The sequence below is a fragment of the Apodemus sylvaticus genome, chromosome 8, assembly GCF_947179515.1.
Source record: "Apodemus sylvaticus chromosome 8, mApoSyl1.1, whole genome shotgun sequence".
NCBI lineage: Eukaryota > Metazoa > Chordata > Mammalia > Rodentia > Muridae > Apodemus > Apodemus sylvaticus.
This window is the reverse complement of record NC_067479.1, coordinates 95,290,441-95,310,405: the sequence shown is the minus strand read 5'-3', so window position 1 is coordinate 95,310,405 and position 19,965 is coordinate 95,290,441. Positions and strand designations below refer to the sequence as shown.

Sequence of the window (19,965 nt, the reverse complement as noted above, 5' to 3'; positions counted from 1 at the left end):
TCTGTTAGTAAAGATTTAAAACCAGTGCGTCAGTTTTTTTTTCTAAGACACCAGGAAAGGAGAAGCAAATCAAACTCAAGGAAAGACATTAAATAATGAATGTGTAAGCAGATACTAGGGAAGTAGGAAACAATACGGAGAAACAAAAAACTAAAGATGCCAGGACTCGGAAGCCTCAGACACGTGAATCACCATGGGCTACACGGCTCATTCAAGGCCAGCTTAAGTCGTGAGACCCGGCTCTAGACAGAGAAATTAACCCTTCAGAAAGAAGAGTGAGAGAAGACAGACATGAGTGATAAGAAATCAGTCCATCACTGCTCAGCCTTTTGGCTAAGATCAAGTGAAGAAATCAGTCCCTGTCGATTCTCAAGATACTCAAGCAGTTGCGAGTCGACAATATGGGTAGCGTGGAGAGTAATGACAGTTCCTTGAAAAATTAAAATTTAGGCACGTAGATACTTAAGCTGGGCCTATAAGTTTATGGCCATCACATCTCGTAAAAATGAGCCGTGTTCCAATTCTTCCTTCCCTTTACTACATGAGTTCTTATCCCGACTCCTCCCTTCCCTCAGACAGGGTTTCTCTGGGTAGCCCCGGCTGACCTAGAACTCAGGCTAGAGCATGCTGGCCTTAGACTCAGAGCTCCTCCTGCCTCTGCCTCCTGAGTGAGTGCTGGGATTACAGGCATGGCCGCCATGCCAGCTCAGCTTCTGTGTTAGTAATAGATTCTCTTGTATCTATGCCCAGGAGTCTTGTGTGTTTCATTAGGTCCTGTTGTCCTTTCTCCTCAGGCTTGTTATGCTGCCTCCGCAGTTGGATACCTGACGGGCAGGTAAATAAAGTCTGCTTCATTTGCATATGCCAGTGTTTGGGGTAGAAATGTATATCTCAGCTAAAGGCTTAGTGGTCTTGAAAAGATTATAGACGATAGTATTAATAAGTGAGAACTTTATACACAAAGCATGGTTACAAAACGAGATTGCCAGAGCATATTCCATTCTACTTGTGCTAGTCAATTACCCCTCATTTTTTATTAGAAATTAATTATTTTTAAAAATAACCATCTTAACCCTGCAGTAGTGGCACACACCTTTAATCCCAGCAGTTGGGAGGCAGAGGCAGGCAGATTTCTGAGTTTGAGGCCAGCCTGGTCTACAGAGTGAGTTCCAGGACAGCCAGGGCTATACAGAGAAACCTTGTCTCGAAAAAACAAAAGAAACAAATAAAAAAAATTAACCATTTTAGAAAATATATAAGGAAGAAAAACTAAAATTCTGTAATTCTACAACCATTAAGCTTTTTTTAATATATTCAACTTTTTTCTACATTCAGAGTTTTTGGGTGGAATTTGGGCCTTAAAATAAAATTTGTATTTTTTTTTTTGCCACTTACATAAGCTTTTGTTTTCATTTCTAACTGAAGTTAATAATTAAATACTAAGAAATACAGTCAAGCAAGATTTCTCAATTCTTCCTTTTTAATGGGAATCTTCTAAACTTGACCATGAGGAAAATTAGGTCATCTAAAACAGTCTCTGGATTACTTCTGTTGCTTTATTTACATGTAAACAATATTTTAATTTTTTTGCTGACCCTGGACAATATTTAAATTATCATCATTTATGCCTTACGTGATTCTGGACTGATAATTATTTTAACAAGCTAAAGGCTAATTTTGAAAATTTTATTTTGAAAACTTTAGAATTATTCTGACTAGTATTGCAGCATTAGCAATGGATGACTGTTTATATCAAATTCAAACTAAGTAACTTTTTAACCAGAGCTCCTTGTTTGACCTGGCCACATTTTTAAGTGTCCAGTGTCTGTGTGTGGAGTCCATATCATGTCAAACTGCACGGGGAATATGAGGACTACTGGAGAACTTTCTATTGAGTGGTGCTGTTCTGATGTTTAATCTCTGGTGAGAATTGTGTTAATGTTATTTAGAGCCTAAAAGATTATTAAATTAGAACTGAAAAATGGTAAACTGAATGATATAGTGACTTCATTATGGAGTACTTTAAGCTCAGGAAATTATGTCAAGAGAAAGCATTCAGAAAGATGTAAAGAACCATGCTTTTAGAATTATGTTTCTCACAAAGATTTAGTATATTATATGTATTTGTTAGGAAATGAAAAAAATCACAGAAGATATATGTGGCTGTCAAAATTTGCCTCAAGTCAGTTTGTTCTAACCCAAATATAATTGGAGCAAAATATGAAGAGGTTAGTAAAATACAGTGGGAAAGTAATAGTGTACATTATATCTGAAAAGAAACTCAATGTTATTCTTTTTTAGGTAAGATATTCTAATGATTATTAAGCAATTGTCGTAAAGATCTACCTACATGTCTTTCCTTTGACAACTGAGGTGTTTCCATGGAAACCCAAACATACTATGAATTGGTAGTTGGTAATTTCAAGCTGAGATTGCTGGCAGCTACACTTTTTTTCCTCCAGGTGTTAAGTTTGCTCTGCTGGTGATAAACTCTGCTCTGCTTCTAGGCCAGGAGCGTGCCTTGTTGTTTCTGGTCCGGGTCTCATCCACGCCCTGGGCGGCATGGCGAACGCAAACATCAACTGCTGGTAATTAAGTCACTCTTGCTGAAAACACATCTTAATGTATCTTTGCATCATTTAACCAAGTATAACTGATCCAGGGTAGGAAGAGGTAGGGAGAGAAAAAAAATTCACCTTGCAAGGCTTAGAAGTAGACAAGAGGGTAATTAACTGGGAAGTAGTTTGAAAGAAGGCGCAGAGGGGTGCAGAGCCTGCGATTCAATGTGCAACATGAGGACAATAGAGCATGCAGTATGCATGTAGTTTTAAATGAAAAGTGCTTTTAAAATGTGTTAATTATTGCACCTGGGGCCTCACTATGTTATATAGATCAGGCTAGTCTGGATTCTCCTCCTTCCCCTCCTCCTCCTTCTCCTCCTCCTTCCCCTCCTCCTCCTCCTCCTCCTCCTCCTTCTCCTTCCCCTCCTCCTCCTCTTCCTCCTTCTCCTCCTTCTCCTCCTCTTTCTCCTCCTCTTCCTCCTCCTCTTTCTTCTCCCTCTCTTCTCCTCTTCTTTCTCATCCTTTTGCTAGAAATGGTTTCTCAGTATGTCCCTTGCTGTCCTGGGACTTTCTTTGTAGACAGGCTAGCCTTGAGATCTACCTGCATCTGCCTCTCTTGTTCTGGGTTAAAGGCATTACCAAGCCAAGCAAGTCTGGAATTCTCAGAGATCTGCCTGCCTCTAGGCTTGTGACTATGCCTAGCTAAGCCTTTTGAATATATGAGACAGAATCTCATTAAGTTGGCTAAGGAGGGTTTGAACTCCCTTAGCCCAAGCAGGCCTTGAACTTGTGATCCTCCTGCCTCAGTCTCCTGTGAGGTTAGATTTAGAGGTCTGTACCACCATACCAAGTTAAGAGTTGTTGCTGTTGTTTGGTTGGCTTTTGTTTTGTTTTGTTTTGTTTTTCACTCAGTATATAGAAGTGTGTATTCTTCATCTTGCTCTGCCTGGTTAGTAAGACATTTATATTCTTATGTTAAAATTTGCTTTATATGCTGTTCAATGCTAATTCTCCAGCCTTTTAACCATTTCTTAGCCTTTACCAGTAATATCAGGGTGAAGTGCCGCTCCCAGACCAAGCACTGACACACCTGAGTCTGTGGGGCCTGTTCCAGCCAACACAGTGTTCCGATCCATTCAGAACATAGCTTTTTAATGTGGGGGATGTTGTTTTCATTCTTTGCAGAGTTTCTTTCTTGTTTCCTCTCTCTCTCTTCTCTCTCTCTCTCTCTCTCTCTCTCTCTCTCTCTCTCTCTCTCTCTGTGCATGTGTGTGATGTGTGCGTGTGTATGATGTGTGTGTGTGTGTGATGTGTGCACTCACAGGACCTGACATGTGGAGGTCAGAGGTCGGCCCTCTCCCTCTGGGCTCTGAGCTCCAGGGACCAGGCTGCACTTCCTCAGGCTTGCCGACGAGTGCCCTCACCCTCCGGGCCTGCCCTTCGCTGGGCTTCTTCCTGCTCCTTTTCTCTGTCTTCTTTCCTTATCTTTTAACTTTAAGTTTGAAATATGTTTTGTTTTTTTTTTTAAAAAAACACATTAAGACATAGAATCACACATCTTGCCATTTTCAAATAGGCTTACTTAGGAAATTATAAAATGTCTTTTCCCCATCTCAGGAATAATAAAGATATAAAATTCATTTTCTGTTCCTCAATCTGGAAGCCTAAGCATCTAGAAGCTGATGTAAGATTTATACACACACACACACACACACACACACACACACACACACACACGTGTACACACACACACATGTGCGCACGCGCACACACACACATATATACACACACTGATATATACACACACATATATCAGTGGTTCTCAACCTTCCTAACACCGAGACCCTTTAATACAAGTTCTCATGGTGTGGTGACCGCCCCCCACCATAAAATTATTTTTGCTGTTACTTCATAACTGTAATTTTGCTACTAATATTTATTGTAATGTAAATATTTTTGGAGATAGAGGTTTGCCAAGCTGCTTGCAACCCACAGAACCTCTGCCATACATTTTCCATTTTTGTGAATTTGAGGACAGTGTCTCTCACATAAGATTGCATTTTAAATTGTTTTAGCCTCTAGCTTTTCAAGGAAGATGCAGTTTTCTCTGTTCTCTTAGTCACAGTTATTGCTGTGCACTAGACACTACTGGATGCTTTATATCTCTTTTTGTTTTATTTTTTATGTGCATTGGTGTTCTGCCTGCATGTCTGTGTGAGGGTGGCAGATCTTGGAGTTATAGACAGTTGTGAGCTGCCATGTGGGTGCTGGGAATTGAACCTGGGTCCTCTGGAAGAACAGTAGGTACTCTCAACAGCTGAACTATCTCTTTAGCCCCATGTATTCTCATTTGTAATTACATTTCTAAATCATTGCTGTTTCAGGCCCTTGATTGTGATTGGTGGTTCTTCTGAAAGGAATCAAGAAACAATGGGAGCCTTCCAGGAGTTTCCGCAGGTAACCTCCAAACCACGATCAAGTCCCACTAAAGTAAAACACTATCTTAGTTGGGGTTTCTGTAGTTGCAATGAACGCTGACCAAAAGCAGCTTGTGGAGGAAAGGGTTTATCTTATCATCCAGGGAAGTCAGGAAGGGCCTGGCGCCCAGGCCTTGGAAGAACGCTGCACTCACCTGCTGCTTGTGTCTCCCTCAGCCTGCTTTCTTACACAACTCAGGAGTGCCTGCCCAGAGGTGGGCCCTCTGTATGCCGGGCCCACCCAGAACCGCTATTAACCAAGAAAATGCCCCACAGACTTGCCTAGACACAATCTGACGGAGGCATTTTCTCAATTGAGGTTCTTCCTCTCAAATAACTCTAGCTTGTGTCGATTTGATGAAAAACTAACTAGCACAGACACAACTTATAAAATCGGTAAATAAATAAAGTCTGTGTTGCAGGCAAGATGGTTCTTTCTCCACGCCTGAACACTAGCGCTCTATCCCTGGAGCACACACAGAGGAAGAAAGAGACCTTCTCTCAAGCTGGCCTCTGATCTCTACATGCACCATGGCACTTCATACACCACACAGCTAAACAAATACAATAAAAAAAATTTAATCTGTCAAATAAAGACAAAAAGAGTAAAATAACAAGTGGGTGAGGTAATTTTCTGAACAAGACAGTATCAGGTTGGGTTAAGAAAGAGCGTAGGGGCTGGAGAGACGGGTCAGCCAGGAAGAGCAGGCACTGCTCTTGCAGAGATGAGGAGAGCACAGCTCCCAGCCCCTCTCACCCTCCTGCAGCTCCAGCTCCAGGGGAATCGATGCACTCTTCTGGCTCCTGTGGGTGCCACACTCAAATACACAAACACATATAGGATCCAAAGGAAAAGGTCTAAAGAAATATACCAGGGCTGGTGAGATGGCTCAGTGGTTAAGAGCACCGACTGCTTTTCCAAAGGTCCTGGGTTCAAATCCTAGCAACCGCATGGTGGCTCACAACCATCCATAATGAGATCCGACGCCCTCTTCTGGAGTGTCTCAAGACAGCTACAGTGTACTTACATATAATAAATAAATAAATCTTAAAAAAGAAAGAAATATACTAAAATGGACATGATTTGAATTTTTTCATTGTATTTCCTTCTATGGGTGCTTTGCTGCACGCATGTCTGTGCACTGCATGTATTGGTGCTTGTGAAGTCCAGAAGAAGGCGTCAGGTCCCCTGGGACTGGAGTTATGGATGGTCGTGGTCTACCATATGGGCAGTGGGAATCTAGTTTGGTTCCTCTGGAAGAGCAGCTAGTGCTCTTAACCACTGAGCCATTTTCCTAGTCCTTAAAATAGATCTATTTTATCATTTTTAATTGTGCGCATGCGTTGTCATGTGGGTGTGTGTATGTAAATGCGGTGCCCACAGAGGCCAGAGGTGCCAACGCCTGGAGCTGGAGTTACAGGTGCTTGGGAGCTATCTGATGTGGGCGCTGGAAACCCAGCTCAGGCCCTCTGGAAGGGCAGTAAGTGCTATTGACGTCTGAGCCCCTCGCCAGTGCCCCTCAAAATCGATCTGATCCGTAAACTGAAATTAATTCCTTGACATAGTAAGAAAGATATAAGAATAAAAATGGATTTGAGGTACATTCCTTGGATTTTACAGAAATACTTAAAAGAAAATTCTTTTCAAAATTATCAGATTTGGTATTCATTTATTCTTATTTTAGGAGAGAAGGAAGTATTTCAAAAGTTAAAAACAGTTAATTTGTCAATAAAATGTTGCTACTTCAAAGATAATTTGCAGAGGGCTAAAGAGTCGGCTCTGCAGTTGAGAGCCCTTGTCTTGCAGAGGGCTTGGGCTTGGGTCTCGGCAGCCACACATGGGCTCACAACCACCTGTAACCCCCGTGCCCAGGGATGACCTCCTCTTCTGAGCTCTACAGGCACTAGATATATACACGGCACGCATACTTATATTCAAGCAAAACACTCACACACACGGAATTAAATAAATCTAAATAATAGTTACGGAGTGCGAACTGGAAGGAGGGAGTGATTGATTGACATTTCACATGAGAGCATTGGAGCTCCAAATGCTTGGCAAGCTCTTCCCACTCCCACACCCAAGGTTTCACACAGAGTTTTATATAATAAACTAATATACAGTAACTATACTTTTATATACGTTAATGGAAAAATTATGCCTTTATGTGAAAAACAAAGTTTTATTGGTTTATTATAAAGTAACAACAACAGTATTTAAGTGATGTTCATTTAAAGTGATGTCCAGAAAAGTAGAATTGATAAGTAACTGAAAGGAAATTTGGAAATAGACTTGGGTATGGTGGCACACCATACCCAACAGTTAAATATTCCCAATGGTTAGGAGGCCAAAGCAGGAAGAGCATACATTTGATACCATCTTAGGGTGGCAAGACCTTGTCTCAAAACAAAACAAAAAGAGAAAGAAAATTTAGGACAGGGAGGATAGCAGAGCTCTGTGCTATCAAGCCTGTCATCTGAGTTCGGTGCTCAGAACCCACGTGGTAGAAGGAGACTCAACTCCCTCGTGTCCTGTCACCTCTTCACTCCACATACACAGTGTCTAGTTAGGGTGCCATTGCTGTGAGGAGACACCATGACCAAGGCAACTCTTATGAAGGAAATCTTTAATTTGTGCTGGCTTACAGTTTCAGAGCTTCAGTCCATTATCATGACAGGAAGCATGGCGGCATGCAGGCAGACATGGAGCTGGAGGAACTGATCCTCAGTCAGCAGGAAGAGAGAGGGGACACTGGGCCTGGCTTGAGCATTTGAAACTTAAAACTGACCGCCAGTGATGCCCCTCCCCCACACCTACTCAACAAAGCCACATCTCATTATAGTGTCCGCCCTCTGGGCCCATGGCGGCCATTTTCACTCAAACCACCACACACAGAGAGGAAAATACATGACTATGAAAATTATTTTAAAGAAACTTTGAATGTACTACAAAAATTACATTGATAGGAAGCAGGGAGCAGAGCACTAATGTCAACTGTTAAAAGTATAGTTTCTAAAAAGTCCTGATAGTTTATTATTAGATTAAATTAAAAATTAAAACAGATTGATGTAAAATTCAAATCTCTTTTTCTTATTGGAAGTTCTGAAACCTGAAGGACTTGAGCATAAGCATCTGAAACCTGAAGGACGACCCTGGTTAGGTCAAGCATAGGTTTCATATTGGAAGTATGAGGAGAGTTTCTCTGAGTGCCTCATAGTACATTAGACAATGCAGGGGTAGAGATCCCCCAACTCCGATGTTCCCAACAGCATAGCAACAAATGCACAAGCGAAAGCAGCAGAACCGTCCAAGTACTTAAGGCAGATTGACGTGTTCTCAGCTTTCTCAGCGGGGCACTTACCGAGCCCAAGGATGGGCTCTTAGCCTTTGTAGCAGGCCTGGTGGGCGTGCCTTCCGCGCCTTCCCTCTGCTGCCTCAGCAGTTACAGAGTCTGTGCTCCTGTGTTGTGGTACACGGTACACGGGTGTGCATTATCTTCATTTTTGCCCGCCTGAGAGTTGCATATAGTATGTTGTCTTGAATTGTTTCCAGAATTATCCTGAAGAAGAAATGTGATTGTGAGCTGAACGGTTTTTGAGATCACAACAAAAACCCCATTTCTTTTTCTCTCTTGCCTCTAAATGTAATAAGAAGCAATGACTTAAACATTTTGTCTTCCTGTATGAGAACAATAATATTGTGAGCTGACTTTAAATAATTGTCATTTTCTGTATAGGTTGAAGCTTGCAGATTATATACCAAGTTCTCTGCCCGGTCAAGCAGCATCGAGCACATCCCGCTTGTTCTTGAGAAGGTGCAGCATTACTGAAAAGCTCTTCCCAGCATTGGATGCCGGGTCTCACACATGCTGAACACACGGCCTCTACTGAGCCAGGCCCCCAGCACCGCTGTTGTCTTAATGGAAAGATAAGAGTACACCCAGACTGTGAAAAATAACCTTGTTAAAAAGCTATTTACATTCTAATGCTCACTGCCATTGCCATTTAATTATTGAAACAGAGGTAAAGTAAGTTATTCTAGGGAAAAAACTCCTGTATGTTAGTTCCTTAAATTATCTTTTCAGCTGAAGTGTAGTAAAGATAAATGTATAATAAACTCCTGGGCAGTGATCTCTTCAGCATTTGCAAAAATATTGGAACTACTTCAAGTAAGATCATCTTTCTTGAAAAAAAAAAAGCAAACATTTTTTTAGTTAATTAAATAACATGCTGTGAATTAATGTTAGCTAGCAAGAGCTTTATATGAAATTAAATTTGAGCTATTTCAAAACCACGAGTTAAAAGGTTGATTGATTTGACACATATTGTCATGGTGGTTTCTGCAATTGCCACCAAGGGATTCGGGTTGTGAAGCGGGTGAGAGTCCGTGCCCCAGCACAAACAGCACGCAGGGCCTCACGGGAACTCTTCAAGTACCACAGATGAGGCCTTTCAGAGCCCTATAGGACTTCCTTATCTCCTTTAAGATGTAAATGCTTTTCAAAATACAGATAATGAAGGACATTTCTGTTTTAATTATAACTTTTTCTCCAACTAAGAATACCTCAAGAAAAATTAGTGTTCATTTTATACTTTTAAATTAATTTCAGTAATATGGTAACTGAAACATTGAAGCTCTCTCATTTGTGACCAATGCAGGCAGTGAGGAGCAGTATCTACGGTCGCCCGGGAGCGTGTTACGTGGACATTCCTGCAGATTTTGTGACTCTGCAGGCGAACGTGACTTCCATAAAGTAAGAATTAGTCACAATTCCTCCTACATTTTGTGTCATCATACTTAATCTTTAAAAAGAATTATCTAGCAGTTCATCAGTTAATCTCCAAGTGTCTCAATCTGTTTTGATTTTGTAACGAAACTGAATCCTAGCCAAAAGGCTTAGTTCTCTTCATTAAACTAGCATTGCCTAGTAACTGTGTGTGGATTTAAGTACTAAGTCTAATTCTTGGCGCTTTGTGAATTCGTCACTTGAAGTTATTCACCCAGTAACCTCTGCATTGATGTATGGGTCATTGACAGGTGTCTTCGTGTAAGCCAAGAGGGAGACAGCTGTTGAAAAGCTCAGCAGAAAAGGCGTCTGTCTGTCTAGCTAATCCCCAAAAAGATGTTCTGAAGTGTGATTTGTCTTCTACTTGTATTTCTTAAACTCGGAGTGAAAAGAAGTATAAAAAACTCACACTTAATGTCATTCATCTTGATAAAGATGCTACCATGGTCTATCAATCCTCTAAGTGATATTTCTTTAGTCTTAGGAATAAAATACACTTTTTCTTTTATAAAAGTTTTAGAAAGATCCAGAAGTGTAGAAATAATTCTTTTTCTAAAACTGTTCATTTTATTTTATTTATGTATGTGTGCCTGTCTATGTGACTGTATGCCACATGCCTGTGGGAGTCTGTGGAGAACCCGTCAGATGCCCTGGAGCTGACAGTGCAGGCAGGTGTGAGCCTGCTGTGGGTGCTGGGAAGACAAACCAGGTCCCGGAGAAGCACAGGTGCTGGCGACCACTGAGCCCTCTTGTCTCCAGCCCCGAAGAAATCATTTTATCTAACATTTTAGCATTAAGTACTGTGCCTTTTTATCGTGCACATTTAATCAGTGTGCTGGATTTTGTCTTAGGAGGGTTTTGAGACTGGATCTATTGTGTAGTCCGGGCTGGGTTCCAACTATCAGTCCTCTGTTCACTTCCCAAGCTCTGGGATTGCAGGTGTCACCACTGTCCTGAGTGTTGCCATTCCTGCTATAATTTATTAAACACAGTAACATGCTTCATTGCTGTTTTAAGTGTGTGTATGTGTGTATGTGTGTGTTCAAGACAGTATCTCACTGCAGTTTTGACTGTCCTGGAACTCCCTTTGTAGACCAGGCTGGCCTCAAACTCATAGACATCCTGTGCCTCTGCCTTCCAAGTACTGGGATTAAAGGTATACACCACCACATGCAGCATGTTTAATTGTTTTAAAGTTATTTCTTAAATGCAGCTTTTGTAGGCCTTGCTTTTATGGAAATGATTCTCTAATGGCTACAGTATATCCTGTATACTGGGGTAATTTCTGTCTTTGGGAATCCAACACAAGGACATCTATTGGTTATTTATCAGAATATGACAGTCACAGTAATACTGAGGAATGAAGGACAGTAAGCCTTTCATAAGCTAAAAATCTGTAACTTTCCATTTTATGTGTGAGGATGAATGGTGTGTCACTGTGAGGAGCTGCTGTTTCGAGATACTTAACGCTGGGGCTTTTAATGGTTCTTCAGTAAGGTGTGTTGGGATGCCTTACTGACTTTATCTTACTAGTGTGAGTGGAATCAGGAATGGTGAGGTGACAGCAGGGACCTCAGTAACAGAATACATTGCATCTCTGCCAAACACTATCTGGAACCTGGTCAAAGGAGATATAGTAACCCCTCACCTTGTTTTGAAAGTCAAGTGAGGATAAATAGCACCTAGCATTACATATTAGCTTGTTTCTATGTTACCTACCACTGATTTCTGTTCTACTGTTCCTGCATGACTTCCCGCTCAAAGGCTGGGAGAGGAACTTCACCTTGGTCAATGTCGAGTTTCTGCCAGGTGGCATGGCACCCCAATATGACTCTCTACAAATATTTTTATTGCGTTTATGGAATTTATTTTAAGGCAGGGTCTCTGTATCTCAGACTATCTGTATAGGCCAGGTTGGCATCACACTCACAGAGATTTGCCTCCTGAGTCCTGGAATTAAAGGTGTACTTGGCCATGCCTGGCCAAGTATATAGAATTTATTATCCTGTTGTCTACCTTTTAATGTAAAATTTGAAATTTTCACAGTAAGAAATTTTAAAATTAGCCTCTTTGTTATTGAAGATTTATTTATTTTATATACATGAGTGCTCTATCTGCATGCACAATTGCACTCCAGAAGTGGGCGTCAGATGCCATGAGGAGCCACCGTCTGGCTGCTGGGAACTGAACTCTGGAATAGCAGTCGGGCTTTAATCACTGAGCCACCTCTCCAGCCCCCAAAACAATTTTTTTTTTTAAAAGTTCTGGCTGTCCTAGAACTCACTATGTGGACCAGGCTGGCCTCAAAGTCACTGGGACCCTCCTGCCTCTGCCTCCGGAGTGCTGGGATTAGAAGTGAGAGCCACCACTCAGCCTAAAGCATTTATTTGTGCGCATGCGCATACGAATGTTCTAGTGGCCAGAGGACAAATCGCAGGAATCCACTCTCTCCATTCCTGAGTTCAGTGCTTGATCTCAGGTCCCCAGGCCCCCAGGCTTGGTGGCAAGTGCCTTTGCTTGCGGAGCCATCTCCCAGTCCCATGGCCTCCTAATTCTTACAACATCATTTTTCTTTCCAGGTACAAGGAGTGCTGCATGCCGCCTCCAGTGAGCATGGCCGAAGCCTCTGCTGTGTGTGCAGCAGCGTCTGTTCTTCGGAATGCCAAGCAGCCCCTGCTCATCATCGGGAAAGGTAGTCAGAGCCTCAGAGCCTCTGACGCCCAGGCCCAGGAGGGAAGGCGGGAAGGCTGGAAGGCGGGAAGGCGGGAAGGCAGGAAGGCAGGAAGGCGGGAAGGCAGGAAGGCGGCCTCTGCCCGCTGACTGTCCTCCTCCTTCTCTGTTATGTGCACTCTGCTTGTGATTGGGATAAGTGGTCTTTTCTATGATGTCAGATCATAGAACTTACCCTCAGCGGCCCAGAGACTTCACTTTTATGAGAAAAAGTTTCACTTCTCGACTTAGAAGTAAATGTATTTCTCCTATTTAGAAACTATTCAAAAGTTTTAGAAAGAAGAGACTCCATCTGGGGAGCCAGTCTTGGCCTTCAGTGCTTTCCCTACCCTCATCCCTGGCCCCGCTCGCTCTGGCCCAGTACTTTATTTTTAATGTTTATTTTATATATTGTGATCATGTTATATATGCTACTTTATGTTTTGGCAATCCTGGAACTCCCCTGTAGTCCAGGCTGGCCTTGAACTCACAGAGATCTACCTGCCTCTGCTTCTAGAGTGCTGGGATTAAAGGTGTGCACCACCATCACCCCCCCCCCCAGGAAGAAATGTTTTTCTTAAAATTATTTCCTAAACACAATTTTAACATTGAATCATACATATTGACACTTGCTGTCAAACATTTGACAACTGTGATAAACATTCTTATGTGAAGGTTTTTCCATAGTTAGGATTTATGGTGGAGCCCCAGAGGAAGATTAACTAAATTAAAAGGTATGGATATCTGCAAGGCTTTTGGGCCTGTATTCAAATTGCTTACCCCTTAGGTATCATACAAAACAAATTCTATTCCTGTTAATTTATTGTTATTGTTTTTTCTTTCCTTTATTTTTTGTTTTTTTGTTTGATTCAGGATCTCCTACGTAGCCTAGGTTTGCCTCACGCTTACATGCACCCCAGGCTCATGGCTGGAATATAGGTGTTGTACCTGCTTGCTACCCTAGAACCGTTAGGATTGCCTGTGAGCACACACATCCGTTTCAGCTGTTTAGGAGCCAGCTGTAGGCAAACTAAGACAGTTTCATGGAAGGCGGTGGTGCTGAGGATGGAGCTTGGGGCTAGAACGTTTGGTTTTAAATCCTGGGTTCTAGCCCAGGGGAGGCAATGAAGGAAAAACCTTAAGCTCGGTGGGTGCTGTGCTCAGTGCTCTGTATGATGTATTGATTTTTTTTGACTGGCAAATAGTTGCTTTGAGTCTCATTACCTGACGTATGAAGGATGGTGGCCACCCAATTAGGGCGTAATTAGGGTGTAATTAAACAGTAATGAGTGTGGACAGTTCTCGGTGGCTCTAGCTGTCATTCCTCATTGAACAAGCGTTTACTGATGGGTGCTTACAATGTGGCAGCAAATACAGTGTTCATGAAGAATACAGGGAAATAATAATTTCTATCCAAAGGAAAATGCACCTGATAACAAGTAATCATAGTGTGACAGTGTTCTGTTTGATTTGGTTCGTTTGAGGCAGAGTCCCTCAATACAGTCTTCACTGGCCTAGAACTTACTGTTAGACTACGCTGGCATCAAAATCACAGAGATCCACCTGCCTCTGCCTCTTGAGTGTTGGGATTGAAGGTGTGCGCCACCATGCTGGGCTAGTATACTCTTAATTTTTTTATTACTGTTTTGTTTTGTTTGAGACAGTCCTGGCTGTCCTGGAACTCACTGTGTAGACCAGGCTGTCTTTGAATTCACAGCGATCTATCTATCTGCCTCTGCTCATGAGTGCAGATAGAGAAAGGAATGCACTTTTAAATTCTCTGTGTTTCTTGTGTATGGTGTGTGTGTATGTGTACATTTTCATGTATGCACATATGTGGTACCAAAAGCTGATATCAGGGGTTTTCCTCTGATATTTTTTACAGTCTCTTACTGAACCCAGAAGTCACTCATTTGGTTAGACCCTGTGACCAGTGAGCTCCTGGGATCCACCTGTCCACTCCCTTCAGTGCTAGGCTTACAGAGCTGTGCCACCACGCCCAGATTTAAACTCAGCCTGATGCAGGCACCACGGGCAGCCTCCTCGTCCTCCTAGCTCCCGTTGAACACTGCGTACAGGGAAGAGGAGGCGGAGCTTGGGAAGGGAGGGTCTTCTGCTTAGGTTATGTGGACGAGGGTCCAGAGGATATGGCGCCACAGCTGTTCAATGAAAGATTAGCAGTTTCCCAATAGACAGGGCAACAAAGGCCATGACAGAAGACAAGGCTGAGTAAAGAACAAGACAAGAAAGAGAATACGGACATTTTCTGGAACTGAGCTGTGGTGGTGCACACCGTGACCCGCACTCAGGAGGCAGAGGTGTGCAAATCTCTGTTCAAGGCCAGCCTGGTCTACAGAGTGAGTTCTAGGACAGCCAGGGCTACACAGAGAAACCCTGTCTCAAAAAACAAGCAAAATGAGCAAGCAAACAAAACAAAACAAAACAAAAACCCTCAAACAACCCAAAAACACAAATAAAAGAAAACTTACTGGCTGAAATAAAATTGACTATTTTTCATCACCTATGTATAATAAAGAATTTTCGGATGGTCTTTTAGTGCAGAGTGTGGTGGTGAACCTGAACACACACTAAGTACTTACTAGGACCCCATAGGTAGGCACAGGATGCTGTCAGCTCTAAAGAATATAAAACTAAGGAGCTAAAAACAACAGTGGTCATGATGGATTCAGAAATGAAATTATTCTATATGTCAAAACAGTAAGTTGTTTTCAGGGTCATTGAGGGCATGTTTTATTCTGCAGTATATAGTTGTAAAAACAGGTATGAGCCTGTTCAGGCTAGCCCTGTTATAGCCGCAGCATTGTAGAGACTTAGAGACTCATAAATCCTGCACAGTACATACATTCATACATACATACATATATACACACATACATACATCCTGCATAGTACATACATTCATACATACATACATATATACACACATACATACATCCTGCATAGTACATATATACATACATATATGCATACATACATCCTGCACAATACATACATACATACGCACACATACATACATACACCCTGCACAGTACATACATACATATATACATACACACACATACATACATACACCCTGCACAGTACATACATACCTACACACATACATACATCTTTCATAGTATGTGTATATATATATATATATGTATATATATATACACATACATGCATACATACATGTGTCCTGCATAGGACATGCATGCATGCATACATACATACATACATACATCCTGCACAGCAGACTGTAGCAGAGTTCACTGGTAATGTAGAGCAATGAGGAATTACAGTCTTTATCTTTCAGGGCAGAGGTCTTCCCTACCCACCTATTTTTAGGGAATTGTAGGTAGTAGTTTAGAAGGCCCAGAGCATGAAGCAGGAAAGTAACTGCAGCCAGAGGTATGGATACAGTTTTTTGTTTAGATGTAGTTCTTCTGAAGAACTACCACCAGTCATTTTGCTTTCAAGCTGATGTTTTATGCAGAAGGAATAGTTAGGATCTAAAAGCAAATTCCTGTGACACGTTTTTCCCCAGTGCTGAGTGTATCCCATGATCTGCCTCTCCCGTAGGTGCTGCCTATTCCCATGCAGAGGACAGTATCAGGAAGCTGGTGGAGCAGTGCAATTTGCCATTTTTGCCTACTCCTATGGGGAAGGGTGTCGTCCCTGACAATCATCCCAACTGTGTGGGCGCGGCCAGATCCAGGTGCGTGGTGCTCCAGGTTTTAAGTACAATGGCTTGGCAGATTTTAGACTGGATTAATTGTGTGTGTGTGTGTGTGACCTTGATGAATTGAGAGAGGACTTCTAAAAAGTTCATGTAATTTTAAACATACCTGTTTTGAACATTTCCATCTTTTAAAGATACTACTGATTTTTCTCCTGGCCCTTACGGTTTTAGAGGAAACCCCTCAGTTATCTGTGTCACAGTTCTCCTGAACGTAGTCTCTCATTATCTCTGGCCACTTTCGAGAGTTCTCTTAGCTTGTGTGGTGGCACATGCTTGTATTCCTTAAGGAGGGTTAGTGGCCAGCATAGGGGAAGCCTAGGGAGGGAAGGAGAAGGAATGCAGGAGGGGAGGAAGGAGGGAGGGCTTGGAGTGACTGCCTGCTGCTCTGCTTCAGTGGAAGGAGGAGTGGAAAGGAGAGGAGGGGCTGGTGGGTGGACAGGTTGGGGGAACAGGGTATGGCAGAGTCTGGAATGCCCTTTGGCTTCACTGGAAGAAATGGAAGGGCACGGGGCACAGCACTGGGAGCCTTGGATGGGTGTGTGCCGATGGGCTTCACTCAGGGGAGGAAGTTGTTTGGACTCTTACTCAGTTTCCAGTTTTTATTCTGTATTTGTAAAAGTTCTTCCCTCGGAATCACACTAGCCCAGCTCCTGACTTTGGGCCCCTCCCTAGTACCATCTGTGACTCCTCAGAATTTTCACAAAGCCATGGACCAGAATGTAGATAATCAAGTTACTGGAAATTTGTGAAAACACAGCCTGGTCTCAGTTATTTGGGCATTAGGTAATGCATAGTGTATCTTAGAAAGCTCCAGGCTGAGGATGTGGCTCTGTTAGGAGAGTGACTCATGACCTGGCACGGAGTCCTGTGTCTTTAATCTTGTCAGTGGGAATGTGGATATAAGAAAGCCACAAGTTCAAAGTCATACTCCTACATAAAGAATTTGAGGCCAATCTGAGCTACAGGAGACCATGCCTTGAGGGGGGAGGAAGAGAAAATTCTGGAACAGGAATACTGCTTATAAATACCTGCTCCTAGAAAAGATATCGAGGTGTAGTGGTACACACCTGTAACCCCAACATTTGGGAGGCCAGGGAAGAGGATCACAAGTTTGAGGCCAGCTTTAGTTTAAAAAGCAATACCCTATCTTCAAAACCAAACAAACACCACGTCATGTCTTTGCATGTGTGCATAGGTGAGATAGGGATTTGTGGGGGCGAAGCACACACACACACACACACACACACACACATGCCCACACACGCCCGCACACACCCCCACATGTGGATGTCAGAGGTGAGTTTAGCTGTCTTTCTCCTTCATGTTCTCCTTAGTTTTAAGGCAAGCTCTCTCTTATGCCTGTTTGGCTAGGCACCTGCCTTCCAGGATCCACCCATGTCCGCCTGCCCAACCCCCAGTGCTCAGCACGGATGTGCGCCAGAGCCGTCAGCCCCTGTGTGGGCGCTGGGGATCCAAACCGGGGGTCTCACACTTCCATGGAAGGCATGTTTCCCACTGAGATGTCTTCCCAGCTTCCCAGACACCCACTCTAATCTGAAAGATCAGGTTCACTCTAGAAGCTCCAGATCATTTAAACTTTAAAAATATTTTAAGAAGTTTAGAACAACTCAAATAAAAAGTGTCAGTGTGTTCTTGTTAAATCCCGTTCTTTTCTTTTTGAATAGGGCTTTGCAGTTTGCTGATGTGATTGTGTTATTTGGTGCGAGACTAAACTGGATATTACATTTTGGACTGCCTCCAAGATACCAGGCAGCCGTGAAGTTTATTCAGGTACTCAGGGCGGGGCTCAGATGGGCCCTTTGTTCTCAACTCAGCCATTGTAAGCTCTGCTTTCTTCTGGGCTTTTGTAAAGAGCCTTTTCTCTTCTGACAAAAATAGATTTTACAAATTATCTAACATAATTGCAGGTGCCAGAGTTAAGCTGCCCTTTCAAGCCTACAAGGTATCATGTGCTAATTGTAACCAGAAAAGCTTTCCAAGTCAAGTTTTGAATAGTTTGAAAAGGATAATTTGCCTCTTCACAGTTCCACTGTACTTAAAGATAGGGAAAGCGGCTTAAGTAGGCTGGTAGGCTGGAGAGGGGTGAATACATCTCTTAGATGCCAGAACTGTCAACCTTTTGAAATCTCTAAATGCCTTTGCTTTCACCTGCCTTTAAGCTGAATCCCTGGAAAGTACTCTAACCTCTCCCGTGGTGACTCTGTGTGTCCCTGTGCCCTGAGGCCAGATGCTGGTATCAGATCCCCTGGAACTGGAGTTACTGTTGACAGTGAGCCTCCGTGTGTGTGTGTGTGTGTGTGTGTGTGTGTGTGTGTGTGTGTGTGTGTGTGTGCTGAGGATTAAACCACGGTCCTCTAGAAGAACAGCTGAGGCTCTTAATGTCTAGGCCGTCTCTCTAGTCCTTTCTAAAAGTTTTTTTTTTGTAATACCATTGCTTATTATTTTTATTAATTACATGTATTTAGTGTGTGTACGTGTGCATGTGCACATGTGTGTGTACACATGTGTGTACACATATGTGTGTGTACATACTTGCATGATACAGCACATGTGCTGAGGCCAGAGGACAACCTGTGGGAGTTGGGCATCAGGCTTGGTGGAAGGTGCTTCCGCCCACTGGGGCATCCAACAGCCCTTCCTAAAGGTTCTTAAGAGCAAGCACAGTGGGCTGCAGAGCTGGCTGCTCTTCCAGGGACCCAGGTTCAAGTCCCAGCACTCACATGGCAGCTCACAATGACATTCTGTAACTCCAGTCCTAGAGTAATTGATGTCCTTGTCTGTTCTCTTGGCATACCTGGCATGCATGTGATACACAGACATCCATGCAGACAAAGCACATACGCATAAAATAAAAAAGATTTTGTTTTGAATGTTTCTTCAAAACAAAAATGACCAAATATGACTTGTTCTTTGGGTTTTTGTCTCTTTATTAGATTGATATCTGTGCAGAAGAATTGGGGAATAATGTAAGGCCTTCTGTGACTTTGCTAGGAGACATAAATGCTGTTTCTAAACAGGTAAGAGCCTTTTTCTAGCTTTTAGTTTCTGTGGATTGGTCCCTAAAACAGTCAATTCTAGATAATGCTCATTTTGATTCACTTGGTGGCATGTCTAGTGACATCAATTTTAAACTAAGTCTGTGATGGAAAACCAATGACAACTTTTGAACTTGGTAAATTCAGCATATTGTACATTGTTCATATTGGTGGAAATTAGTGTTTTAGAATGCTAACTTAACATATAAAAATTTAAGGTCATTCAAACCAGAATTCAGTTAAGTAGGATTTTGCTTTCTGAAAAAAAAATTATAGCTTTTAAAGGAATTAAATTTGACTTGTTACCCAGTGGGAAAATCCAGCAGTATATTTTCAGGTAATAAAGAGATTTTTATTCTTCAAACTGTAATCAGTGACTTGGCAGGCTTCCTATTTATATGTCATTTATACATTTCTTTGTGGCAGGAGGTTAGGTCACCTTTGTCACTTGATTTTGTTTAGTTGTTATGTGGTGTGCACGGCGTTAAGATGCAGATACTGTCCCTGTCACATGTACAGTCACTTGGGTGATTTGCAGTCCTTGGTCTGTGTCTTGTGACTCACCTCAGCGCTACCCACTGATCTGCCTTCAGTCTCCCACTGCAGGCAGAGAAGCAGGTGTGTGAGCTC

General features: G+C 42.5%; 1 protein-coding gene across 1 annotated transcript in view; it reads left to right on the top strand.

The window, feature by feature from the left end:
• Nucleotides 1-19,965, top strand: part of Hacl1 (2-hydroxyacyl-CoA lyase 1) — a 35,238-nt gene that overhangs the window by 4,078 nt on the left and 11,195 nt on the right. The window contains exons 3-11 of the mRNA XM_052190103.1: nt 795-835; nt 2,508-2,588; nt 4,946-5,018; nt 8,776-8,853; nt 9,698-9,792; nt 12,405-12,517; nt 16,120-16,255; nt 17,965-18,070; nt 19,234-19,317. Coding sequence (XP_052046063.1) covers nt 795-835; nt 2,508-2,588; nt 4,946-5,018; nt 8,776-8,853; nt 9,698-9,792; nt 12,405-12,517; nt 16,120-16,255; nt 17,965-18,070; nt 19,234-19,317 — 807 coding nt within the window. The remainder of the gene's footprint in view (nt 1-794; nt 836-2,507; nt 2,589-4,945; nt 5,019-8,775; nt 8,854-9,697; nt 9,793-12,404; nt 12,518-16,119; nt 16,256-17,964; nt 18,071-19,233; nt 19,318-19,965) is intronic.